Source organism: Bos mutus, chromosome 1 (assembly GCF_027580195.1).
Source record: "Bos mutus isolate GX-2022 chromosome 1, NWIPB_WYAK_1.1, whole genome shotgun sequence".
NCBI classification, from domain to species: domain Eukaryota; kingdom Metazoa; phylum Chordata; class Mammalia; order Artiodactyla; family Bovidae; genus Bos; species Bos mutus.
The window spans coordinates 143,551,263-143,564,166 of NC_091617.1; the positions used below are offsets into that span (position 1 = coordinate 143,551,263).

General features: G+C 46.1%; 1 protein-coding gene across 5 annotated transcripts in view; it reads left to right on the forward strand.

The window, feature by feature from the left end:
• The window catches only part of EFHB (EF-hand domain family member B), a 67,525-nt gene extending 56,956 nt beyond the window's left edge, over window positions 1-10,569 (forward strand). For 2 of the 5 annotated variants that reach the window (XM_005906656.2, XM_070376982.1), the window contains 3 exons: window positions 2,483-2,695; window positions 4,463-4,644; window positions 9,562-10,569. In XM_005906656.2, coding sequence (XP_005906718.2) covers window positions 2,483-2,695; window positions 4,463-4,644; window positions 9,562-9,735 — 569 coding nt within the window. In that variant the 3' untranslated portion in view covers window positions 9,736-10,569. Of the gene's footprint in view, window positions 1-2,482; window positions 2,696-3,308; window positions 3,418-4,462; window positions 4,645-9,561 lie in introns of those variants that run through there. The other 3 variants (XM_070376972.1, XM_070376978.1, XM_070376991.1) reach the window with 3 other exon arrangements.
• Window positions 10,570-12,904: the final 2,335 nt, after the last annotated feature.

Here is a 12,904-nt window from a genome sequence, read left to right on the forward strand (position 1 = left end):
GTTTTCTTTGTCCTGGGAGTTCAACTCTTGTCAACTTTAATATTATGTATTTAAAAATATGCACATATATACATATTTCTTTTTCATGCATAGAATATAAGTGGAAGGACAGGAAAGAATCTGATAACATTTATTATATCTGGGGAGGTGAGGTAGGGATAGGTTGCTAAGGGACAGTCTATGTTTTGTTATCTCTTGAGTTTGGAACTGTATTACTTACTCAAAAGAAAACAATTATGAGCAAAGCAATTTACACAGAAACCCAAAATATGAAAGAGGGTTCCTAAGAAAGATGTTTGAAAACCATATTCTTAGAGAAATTAGCTTCCCTTCCCTGGAAAAGTCAATTGTAAAATAGAATTTGATCTTTTACATTTTGTAAGAAAAGGACAACCCTAATCTTGACTTTTATTCAAACATTTTCATGTTTACATAATATCTTCCTGCATCACTAACCACATATAGATATATACATATGTAGGAATTAATTTGTGCATGCGTGTATGGAAATATTTTAAAATAGCTAAAATCATAGTGAATGTACCATTTTTATTTGGCTTAAAAAACACTTAGGTCTCCAATTTCTATGGAACGAAGAGATACTTTCACGATTTCTGTAAACTTCATTTTCAGTTCCTTCACACTGATGTATTGTAAATTACTAAACCATTTCCTCACTGTCTAAAACTTAGGTTATTTCCAAATATTTCAAGGGTAATATGAGTGACCATATAACGATTACCATCTTTCAGAAGGTTTCTGTTTCTATCTCATTTCTTATGAATGTCATTTTGGTCCCAGAAGTAACTGTTTTCATTTTGCCTTTTTCAATGATTCTACCCATTTGCAATTTTATCAGTCAAGACTGTGAGAAGGTTTTACTCTAATCTAGCTACCATTGAGTGTTATTTCAAACATTCTGGTAATTTAGTTGTTATATAATGACACCTCATTTGCTTTAATTTTCAAGTCTGGTTTATTAGAGATGATTACCTTTTAAAAGGTTGTTTGCATTTTTATCTGCTCTTGGAATATCTCTCCCTCTAAAAAGTTTTCACTTTTATTTCTGCAAAGCCAATGCCACATTTTGGGCTTTATTGAGGATGGGTGCCCTTACCAGTTTCTGGGACGGTTTTTCTACTCTATCCACTAGATGGAGAGCAGGAAGATCTTTTCTACCTAATGAAGCTTCTTATAAAAAACAGCTCGCCCCTAGTCCTCTCAGAAATAAGCAGAGGGTGACAGTATTCTTTCTTGGCACAACTCATGAAGTAGTGGGGAAAGCAGAAGCCTGTTTTCAAACCAGATGGTTCCTCAAATTGTTTCTGGTTTTGGGGTCCTGACTTCAGCAGCCCATTTCAGTGGAGGTTTTGGGGTTTTTCCTCTTTCCTTTTCTTCTAAGATAGTGGCTGAAGGGTCAGTCAGCAGGGGCTCAGGAATGGTCTGTCCCAGTGTTGTCGGCTAGAGAAAAGGGGTTGAGTTCTTCAAGGAGCTGGCTTTCTGGAAGTTTTCTAAAAACTTGTCATACTTGTTCCGGATTTCTGCCTTTAGGAGGAGCGGTGCGAGAAGGGGATTAGAGGATCTGGAACCCGGGGCCTGATGCTTTCGGGGCCACGGCCGCAGGAGCTGAGGGAGGGACGGGCCTCAGGTGTCTCCCGGTCCCGAGCGGCCGCCGGGCGCCGCCCGCCCTCGCGCCCCGCCCCTCGGCTTCTCCCGCCCCGTCCCTCGGCTCCTCCCGCCCCGCCCCTCGGCTCCTCCCGCCCCGCCCCTCGGCCCCTCCAGCCCCGCCCCTCGGCCCCTCCAGCCCCGCCCCTCGGCTCCTCCCGCGCGGGCGACCGCGCGCCCCCTGGCGCAGGCGGCGCACTTCCGGTCCGGGGGACGCTGCGTCAGGACTGAGTCCTCTGCCGCGCAGCTGCCTCCGCGGAGCGCGGCTGCGGGAGAGGCCGAGTCTTAGCATGAGAGCCGCACCTCAGGGTTTTCTTTTGTACGCTGACTTGGAGGGGGCTATTTGTAGAACTGGGCGCGCACAGCGAGTTCTCCTCGCTTCTCCAAATTCGCAGTGCGTGGCGTCCCCCCGCCGCGACCCACTCCAAATACGTCTTCTCTTACCTTTCCCAGGGCATAGTCCTAGGAACAGCTCTGGTAATCCTGTGTTCGAGTCAAATATGAAAATGAGCTCTAATTTTTAAAAAAAGGAAAGAAAAAATGTTTTCTGTTTTCTTTTGGTGTTTCAGACTTAAAACTTTATTCTAGAGTGAAATGAGCAGGGTGGTGAATAGAAATATTAGACGTTGTTCACATCTCCTGGTGTATGAACTTGTGCTTCCAGAGCGAGTCCTGGTGTCAGTGAAGTGTCTGCACCAGCTCAGCCTCCCTTTTCACCAGCAAGAAGAGACTAACTGCGAAAACTCACCTTGCTACAGGGCGAGCCCTGGGTTGTAACTTTGTCCTGTACTTTTCCCCCGTTTTCCTTTGTTTGAAGGTAGAAAAGCGGATTGTGCAAACCCTGCTGAGGCTAATGTAGAAGAATCTGAACCAGCTCTCCTGTTAAAGCCTGAAGATATTGTCTTAAAAGAACCAGGGAGCTCAGAAAAGACTCTTCGGACACTTCTGAGGCCAAACGATAAAGTTTCTAATCACTACAAGACGACTTCTTCCGAGATCAGTGCGGTCGTAGGCGCTGTTCCTTCCACTTGTAAGTTTGTTACCTTATATGCTGAGTTTTAAAAGGAGCAGCAAACGCAGAAGGATCTGTCCTTGGCTGTCCCCAGCCTCCATTAGGCACTTACTTTCTCAAAGCCTAGGACCTTTCATTCAACTCTGTGTTTTAAGCCCTCAGAGGGGCTTACTAGATAGAGGCTGAATTGAGCTAATGTTCATGGTGCCCCAAGTGAAATGATTGTCTCTGTAATAATGAAATTGAAACCATGATAGCTCAGAACCCCGAATGTTAGATACTGTCAGAATTCAGAATTCAGCAAGTGGTAGGAGACTTTTTTTGGCTGCACCATGAAGCACGTGGGGTTTTATTTTCCTGACCAGGGGTCACACTGATGCCCCCACATTGAGAGCCTGGAGTCTTAACCACTGGACCACCAGGGGAGTCCCAAGTGGTGGGAGACTTAAATCAAGTGATTCTTAGCTAAAAACAGATTTCCCCTCAGAATTTGAGGAGCTGTTAGAGAACAGTTCCTTCGTTTTCATTCTCCATCTGTTAATCTGCTAGGGCTGTCGCAACAAATACCACAAACTGAATGGTTAAACAGCAGAAATTGATCGTCTCTTTTTTGGATTTCCTTCCTGTTTAGGTCACCACTCAGATCCGCTTTGCTGTTGCAGTAGAAACTGACACAGTGTTGTAAAGCCACTGTATTGCAATAAAAATCAATTTAAATTAAAAAAAAAGAAAAACAGAAATTTGTGATTCCACGATGGCCAGATGTGTGAGATCAGGGTGTTGTCAGGCTGGCTTCCTTCTGAGGCTGTGAGGGGCCTTTTCTCCAGGCCCGTCCTGGCTTCTGGGTGTGTGTTGGCAGTCTTTGGTGCTGCTCGCTTTCTGCTGCGTCACCCCAATCTCTGCCTTCCCCTTCATGTGGTTTTCTCCCGTGTGAGTGTCTCTGCCCCCGCGTCCCCTTTTTATAAGAACTCCAGGCATATTGGACCAAGGGTCCGTCCTTCTCCAGTATGACCACATTGTAATTATTCTCGCAGTGACCCTATTTCCAAATAAGGTCACCTCTTGAGGTACTAGGGTTAGGACTTTAACATTAGAGTCTGGGGAGGATACAATTCAACTCATAGACCCCGGAATCTCAGTACCAATCATGATGAATGCTGGTTATTTAGAAAGGCTCTTTTATGTCGGTTAAGATCCCTTTTTTGGAGTAAGGCCATGATTAAGGATTTACACGTTTTTCTTTACTGGATTTCATAGACACACTTTATATTCTGTTGTGATGAGATCTCACTGTTCTCTGTGGAATAGTCCTGTCCAACAGAAATACAATCATCGTCATGTATTTAAAATTTTTTAGTAGCCACATTAAGAAAAAGAAACAAGTGCAATTAACTTTAATAGTATATTGGGAATTCCCTGGCAGCCCAGTGGCTAGGACTCAGTGCTGTCTCAGCTGTGGCCCAGATTCAATACCTGGTTAGGGAACTAAGATCCTGAGAGCCGCATGGAGCAGCCAAAAGTGTTCTTTTAAATAGTACATATTGTACTATTGTATGTACATATAGTACACAGTGTGTATCTCCAAAGCATTGCCATCTCAACAAGGAATCAGTATAAGATGGCTAATTAAATGTTCCACATTCTTTCTTTGGGTACTGCCTAAATCTTTGAAATTGTGTGTTTTACACTCACAGCACATCTCAGTTTGGACTGGCCACATTTCCAGTGCTCAGTGGCAGCTGCTATATTTAGAATGTCTGTTTTTCCCCTCGATTGATGTCCTAGGTTACCCCACATATGGCGTTCCAACCATTCGGTCGGATATTCCTGCCCCCCTAATTCGCCGAGTCAGCGACAGGACCAGTTACGGTGAGGAGGGAAATGCCTACTCACTGCTGCATCCTACCATCTTTGCCCAGAAAGGGGTCTTTGAAAGGGACTTCTTCAAGACCAGATCCAAACAAGAGGTACCGCATGGGATTTCAAAAGGGTTGAAAGAAAGGCCAACTTTACATTGGCACACAAAGATGGAAAGGTTTATTTGTTTGAGCTTTTGTATTATAAAAGTCATCAGGAGCCCCTCAGATTAGGATTCCTGAGGATCATGTGCGATTTGGTTGTGATATTTGGTACAATTCTTCAAGTAGAACTTACTCTGATAAGAGGCATTTCACTCATGTTACATATTTACCATGACCTATGTCTAAAAAGAAAAATGTTTTCCTAACATTCAACATTCTTCTTTGTTGAGTAAAAGCAAAGAGGCCCAGGAGTTCCCTGGTGGTCCAGTGGTTAAGAATCCGCCTGCCAATGCAGGGGACGTGGGTTCCATCACTGGTGGGGAGATTCCACATGCCAGGAGGCATCTAAGCCCGCACACCGCAGCTGCTGGCCCGCGCTCTGCAGCCCACACTCCATGACGAGAACAGCCCCCGCACCGCGACTGGAGAGGAGACCTGCCCACTGCACCTGGCGAAAGCCCACATGCAGCAGCGAAGACCCGGCACAGCCAAAGATAATTTTTTTTAAAAAGCAAAGATGCTCAGTCCCTTCCTTGTGTGAGTCTCCCTGTGGTCGTGGGTCTCCAAAAACCACAGAGTACGTGTGAGGAGGGCCCCTCTGCCTTCTCGGTGAGCTGTTATCTCAGGTGATCGCAACAAGCCCTGATTTAAAATGTTCTGCCCTGTTCTCGTGTGTCCGCCCAACATGTGTCTCATTTTTTTCACTTGGAAAACGTGGTCGTCACACCCCAGGTGATTTTCTTCCTACGTTGGGTTTCAAGCAGGTGCAACCAGCTAGGCCAGAATAGGCACTGGGGTTCTGAGGGCTGAGAAGTAATAGCAGGTCTGGGTCAGAGCAGCCCGTCTGGATCTGCCATTGTGGAAGGCGAGTTGTGATCTAGGGAGCAACGCCTTCTTTGAACTCTCAGATCCAGAGCTGGGAATGATGTGAACAGACCTACGATGCTTTCCAGGACTTCAGATGAAGGGTCCCTCACTTACAAACTCGCAGACTTAGTAATATTCATTGCAGCGATTCATCCCCACTGAAAGGGGTTGGGCAGAAAGACAGGATGATGCTTACTGGGTGGTCCCAAAGAAGGGACCCTCGATCCAGCACAGAGACGGTGGAGAGGAGACACGCACAGACTATATTTTCTCTTCCCTCAGTCACTCTAAAGGGCCTATGAAATAGGCTGTCAGGGCTGACAAAACAAATGAGAATCTCCTGCTTGTTTCCTGATGCTTAAAATTCTTTTAACTAAAAAAAAAAAATTCTTTTAACCAGTAAGTTTATCTCATGATTCTAGGTAGAAAGTAAGAACCCAGAGGCTTGCACAAATAGTATTCCAACCAAATGATATTCTAGAAAAGGCAAAGCCATGGAGAAGTAAGAAGACCAGTGTGCCAGAGGCTTGGAGGGAAGATGGGGGATAAATGTCTGTAGCACAGAGGATCTTTAAGGCAGTATGATACCATAATGGAGCTCCCCTAGTAGCTCAGATGGTAAAGAATCCGCCTGTAATGCAGGAGACCCGGATTTGGTCCCTGGGTCAGGAAGATCCCCTGGAGAAGGAAATGGCAACCCACTCCAGTACTCTTTCTTGCCTGGAGAATTCTATGGACGGAGGAGCCTGCTGGGCTACAGTCCATGGGGTCGTAAAGAGATACCATAATGGTGTGTGCTAAATCGCTTCAGCCGTGTCCGACTCTGCGACCCTATGCACTGTTGTTCGCTGGACTCCTCTGTCCACGGGATTCTCCAAGCAAGATAGTGGAGTGGATTGCCATTCCCTTCTGCAGGGGATCTTCAGGATCCAGGGATCGAACTCTCGCCTCTTTTGTCTCCTGCATTGGCTGGCGAGTTCTTCACTCTACCGCCACCTAATGGTGGATAGACGTCATTATACATCTGTCAATATCCATAGGTTACGCAACAGAGAGTGAACGCCTTAGCGTGAACTGTGGGCTTCAGTTAAATACACTGTATCAGTACTGGCTCATCACTTGTAACAAATACACTGCACTTAATGCGGTGTTTCTTGTGGGCCTGGGATAAAGACTCTGTACTTTGAATGCACCAGGGGTTTGATCTCTGTCTGGGAAATAAAATCCCACATGCCATGTGGCATAGCCAAAAAAAGAAAGAAAAAGATATTAATAGGGGCTTCCCTGGTGTTCCAGTGGTTCAGAATCCTGCCAACGCAGGGGACACGGGTTCAATTCCTAGTTCAGGAAGATCCCACATGCAGTGAACAGCTAAGCCTGAGAGCCAGGACTACTGAGCTCCCGAGCCTGAAAGCCACAGTTACTGAGCCTGTGCTCTGGAGCCTGGGGCTGCACCTACCGGACTCACGTGTCACAGCTACCGAACCCCACGTGCCCTGCAGCCCAAGCTCCATCACAAGAGAGATCCCCTCACTGAGAAGCCAGCACACCGCAAGCAGAGAAAGCCCTTGCACAGCAACGAAGACCCAGCACGGCTGCAAATAAACAAGCTTTTAAAAAGAATTAGTATGTATACACAATGGAGTATTACTCAGCCATTAAAAAGAATACATTTGAATCAGTTCTAATGAGGTGGATGAAACCGGAGCCTATTATACAGAGTGAAGTAAGCCAGAAAGAAAAACACCAGTACAGTATACTAACGCATATATATGGAATTTAGAAAGATGGTAACAATAACCGTGTATACGAGACAGCAAAAGAGACACTGATGTATAGAACAGTCTTATGGACTCTATGGGAGAGGGAGAGGGTGGGAAGATTTGGGAGAATGACATTGAAACATGTATAATATCATGTATGAAACGAGTCGCCAGTCCAGGTTTGATGCACGATACTGGATGCTTGGGCCTGGTGCACTGGGACGACCCAGAGGAATGGTATGGGGAGGGAGGAGGGAGGAGGGTTCAGGATGGGGAACACATGTATACCTGTGGCGGATTCATTTTGATATTTGGCAAAACCAATACAATATTGTAAAGTTTAAAAAAAAAGAATTAGTAATAAGGGAAATGGGGGTGCAAGTGATGGGGCATATGGGAGCTCTCTGTAATTTCTGCAGTTTTTCTAGAAACCTAAAACTGCTCTAAGAAAAGTTTATTAAAAAAAAAAAAGGACCTTGAGGCCTGGTTGGAGAACAGCATCACCCTGAGAATAGATGTGTATGCTCAGTCGCTCAGCTCAGTTGTGTCCGACTCTTTGTGACCCCATGGACTGTAGCCTGCCAGACTCCTGTGTCCATGGGATTCTCCAGGCAAGAATACTGGAGCCGGTTGCCATTTCCTTCTCCGGGGATCTTCCCGACCTGGGGATGGAACCTGAGTCTCCTGCATCTCCTGCATTGGCAGGCAGATTCTTTACCACTAGCGCCACCTGGGAAGCCCTTAGAATAGATGGGTTTCTGTTGGCTCATCAATACACAAGATGGAGTAGAAATGCCTCCCAAGGAGCAGGGCAGGAAGCCGCGGAGGAGGTCTGGGATGCCCAAGACCCCTCCTAGGCGCACTCTGCAGGGACGTCCCTTCCCCGCCGCTGGGTGGGAACAGAAGCTGTGCCGGCCTTGAGTCACCTCTGCTGTAGCTGCCCCTGCTGGCAGCCCTGCTCTTCTGAATCTCGAGTATGGTTGATTTTACTGCTAATTTCCCACAAGATACATCACGTCCATGGGACCTTTTAGTTGTTAGGGTTCCATTCAGGAGGTGTGTTCAGCAGCGGGGCCATTTCCTTGGCTTTCCTGTTCACCGTCTGACCTTTCTTTCCATCTCCTTCTTTGCTTCCCTCCTGTGTGTTTTCTAGTAAACGCTTTTCCTCTTTTAGTTTCATCCCCCAGATCTTTTCTCCTCTCACTCACTCTAATACTTCTTCCCACCGCTTGCTCTTCTCTCTCCCTTCTGTAGTGAATGCTTTTCCTCTTTTAGTTTCATCCCCCAGATCTTTTCTCCTCTCACTCACTCTAATACTTCTTCCCACCGCTTGCTCTTCTCTCTCCCTTCTGTGTTTCCCGTGGACCATATAAACCCTGTCCCTCCCCTTCCCTTCTCCCTTTTACTGTCTGTCACTGCAGAGAGATGACTAATAAAGTTTCCCGGTTTTCAGTATACTCAGGTTTTTCTTTTTTTGGCCATGCTCCATGCCTTGTGGGATCTCAGTCCCCAGACCAGGGATGGAACCCAGGCCTGAGTCCTAAGCACTGGACTGCCAGGGAATTCCAACATGCTCAGGTTTCAGTCTGCTCACTTGCTCAAGCTTGCTCTCTCTCTCTGACATTTGCATACCCACAAGTATGGTTAAAGTTTACAGCAGGCCAGTTAGAGATGTTTCATGAATGTTCTTATTTTTTAAAAAGAGAAACTAATATGCTAGGGGTTTAGATAACACATAAGGGGTTACGGGCATGGAAGTCAAATCTAGTGAGGCAGCCATCTTTGACTGTTTTACTCTTTCTCCTTGAATTTGGCTGTCTTTATTTAAAAATTTTAAATTTATTTTTTACTTATCTGTGGATCGAACCCACACCCCCTGCATTGGAAGCTCAGAGTTTTGACCACTGGCATGCCCGAGAAGTCCCTGGCTGCCTCCCTTTAACGTGATCAGAAACACTAGACTTGAAAGGAGCTTTGTTATTGGCTAGTACAGCTGAGCACCCTCATATTCATTCATGTTTACAAAATGATTCCTGAACTGACAGGCCTGGAATTTTGGTATGTGCTTATTATATGCAACAAGCACACACACAGACACATATCCACACATCCACATCCACACACTTTTTAAGGGATAAATGTCCATAGTCTTAGATATTACCAAGATCTTTTAAAAAATACAGACTAAAATACCCATAAATCTTGGTCTGACTTCAATGTTTTCCCCCCCTAGATTTCAGAGATATTATGTAACATTGGTGTCAAGCTTTCTGAGGATGAATTTGAAAACGTATGGAATCTTGCATCAAAAAAACACCACAGAGGAGAAGTTTGTGTTGAGAACATCAGAAGTGTCCTGGATGAGTTACAACATGCAGACCGAGCCAAGTGCAAAGCGGCCACGTGATCTTTATGGGGTTCATTTAGATCGAAGAATTGCTACATCTGTGTTCACCTAATGTGTTCAGTCCATTGTGGTTTTAGATACTATAATTCAGCAATCACTGTGGTGGGGCTCATATGCCTGGATGCATTGCTAATAAATTCGATTTTGAATTATAAAATTTATTTTCTTGTTTCCTATAAAGCACCAAAGAACTTGACAAGCACCAGGAGTTAACCTTTAACTGCACCCAGGGTGTAGCTCTTCTAGAATATATTGGAAGTTTGTCCGTGTTTAGTGTACTTAAGGATTCTCAGCATTCTGGTGGGTGCTCTGAGATTCAAAGTCTGGTTTGTGACACCAGGTTCATGAGATTTTGCCTTCAGCATTTTGCTGTTTTTCTCTGTAGGCGTCACTATGACACAGCTGAAGCTTGATGGGCTTTTATGTCTCTGTCAACATCTGAGGAAAACAGATTTAATTACAAGGAGCGGATTCAGGGAGAAAAAACTTGACTTCAAAAAGACAATGGCTGGTGGCTTTTCACATCTATGTCCAGAAAAGCATACTCTCCTTGAAGTATCTGAAGAGGACACAGCTGACCACAGTGTTAGATATGTAGTTCTAGAGAGCTGTTAGTAGCAAACTGCGAAGAATCATTCCCTCCCTTATGCCTCATCTCTTTTAAAATTTTAATTGATTAATTAGTGTTTGGTGGGGCTGGGTCTTCGTTGCTCTGCACGAAGCAGAGCTGGGCTTTCTCCAGCTGTGATCGAGGGCGGCCCTCTAGTTGCGTGCATGCAGCCTCTTTGCAGTGAGAGGGATCTAGAGTGCTCTCACGGGCCCTGTCGTTGGCGGCGGTGGGTCCCAGAGTGTGTGCTCAGGGGTGGTGGCCCAGGGGTTTAGCTGCTACTGGCGTATCGAATCTTCCTGGACCAGGGGCTGAACCCGCGTCCCCGGCACTGGCAGCTGGATTCTTGTTCACTGCGGCACCAGAGCTGTTTGCTTTGGCTCTCTGATGTGCAGATGTGATGTGGGAGGCTGGATGAGCTCCAGGTGGTGATGGGAGTGTGATCTAGGCTGGCTGTGCTCTCTGCATCAGGAGAGCACCAGGGTGGGTTGAACCCATGACAGAGGCTTTCTCAGTAATATCTCTTGATGAGTTGAATGATCGATAACATGTATTCTACCTTGACCTTTTGTTGCTTGCTTTTTTGTCTGTTAGTCTAAAACATGACTCTTTAACTTAGATATTGTGGATATGCTGTAGTCTGTTGTTGCTGTTCAGTCGCTCAGTCGTCTTGGACTCTTTGTAACCCCATGGACTGTGTGTGCATGCCAGGCTTCCCTGTCCTCCACTATCTCCTGGAGTTTGCTTAAATTCTTGTCCATTGAGTTGGTGATGCTACCTGACCATCTCATCCTCTGTCAGCCTCTTCTCCTTCTGCCCTCAATCTTTCCCAGCATCAGGGTCTTTTCCAGTGAGTCAGCTCTTCACACCAGGTGACCAAAGTAGTGGAGCTTCAGCTTCAGCATCAGTCCTTCCAATGGATATTCAGGGTTGATTTCCTTTACAATTGACTGGTTTGATCTCCTTGCAGTTCAAGGGACTCTGAAGAGTCTTCTCTAGTTCAAAAGCATCAATTCTTCAGCACTCAGCCTTCTTTATTGTCCAGCTCTCACAGCCGTACGTGACTCCTGGGAACACCATAGCTTTGACTATACAGACCTTTGTCTGCAAAGTGACGTCTTTGCCCTTTAACACCCTGTCTACGTTTGTTCATAGCTTTTCTTTCAAGGAGCAATTGTCTTCTAATTTCATGGCTGCAGTCACCATGTGCAGTGATGGTGAGCTACATTTCTTACCTTTGGCTATAATCAGAAGGTATGAAGAACTGTAACCTCAATCAAGTTTCATGCCTTCGTGATTTCTAATTCATTGTTAATGTCTTTTCTGCCTTTTGCTACAGTGACACCTTTTTCCTAAATTGTATTGCATCAGGGATTGAGCGCTGATTTCTTGATTCCCATTTGCAGAGATCGTGGTCCCTAGTGTGACCTACTCTTCACGTCCTTATGCTTCTCTGACTACAAAGTGTTTTATTTGTTTTTAAAGCTTTATTTTTATGTATTTATTTATCTTTGCCTGTGCCGGGTCTCCATTGCTGAGCTGGGGCCGCTCTTTGTTGTGGTGTGCGGGCTTCTCATCGAGGTGGCCTCTCTTGCAGAGCGCAGGCTCTGGGTGCTTGGGCCTCAGTGGTCGCAGCCCCTGGGCCCCAGAGCGCAGGGTTTGTTGCTCCGCAGCACATGGGATCTTCCTGGAGGAGGGATCATACCCGGGTCTTCTGCCTTGGCAGGCAGATTCTTCACCACTGAGCCACCGGGGAAGCCCTGAAAAGTGTTTTCAGTCAGTTCAGTCACTCAGTCGTGTTCGACTCTTGGCGACCCCATGAATCGCAGCACGCCAGGCCTCCCTGTCCATCACCAACTCCTGGAGTTCACTGAGACTCTCATCCATCGAGTCAGTGATGCCATCCAGCCATCTCATCCTCTGTCGTCCCCTTCTCCTCCTGCCCCCAATCCCTCCCAGCATCAGAGTCTTTTCCAATGAGTCAACTCTTCGCATGAGGTGGCCAAAGTACTGGAGTTTCAGCTTTAGCATCATTCCTTCCAAAGAAATCCCAGGGCTGATCTCCTTCAGAATGGACTGGTTGGATCTCCTTGCAGTCCAAGGGACTCTCAAGAGTCTTCTCCGACACCACAGTTCAAAAGCATCAATTCTTTGGCGCTCAGCCTTCTTCACAGTGCAACTCTCACATCCATACATGACCACTGGAAAAACCATAGCCTTGACTAGATGGACCTTTGTTGGCAAAGTAATGTCTCTGCTTTTGAATATGCTGTCTAGGTTGGTCATAACTTTTTTTCCAAGCCAGAGTGAGGTACTCCGCCCGTGACAAAGGTCATGAGGAAGGAGGCTCGACATACGCAAAGGTGGGATCGAGCCTCAGGAGTCCCCCTGGAACTCCTCGAGCATCTACCCCCATTACCAGAGCCTGCCTACTTTACTACTTTGTGCTCTTACCTACACCTCTGACTTTACGGCGGGCTGTCCCCCACCACTTCTTTCGGAGAAGGAGTTAACCTAGAGCTCCAGTCAATAAAAACTCTTGGGTGTGACAAGAGTGTTTTA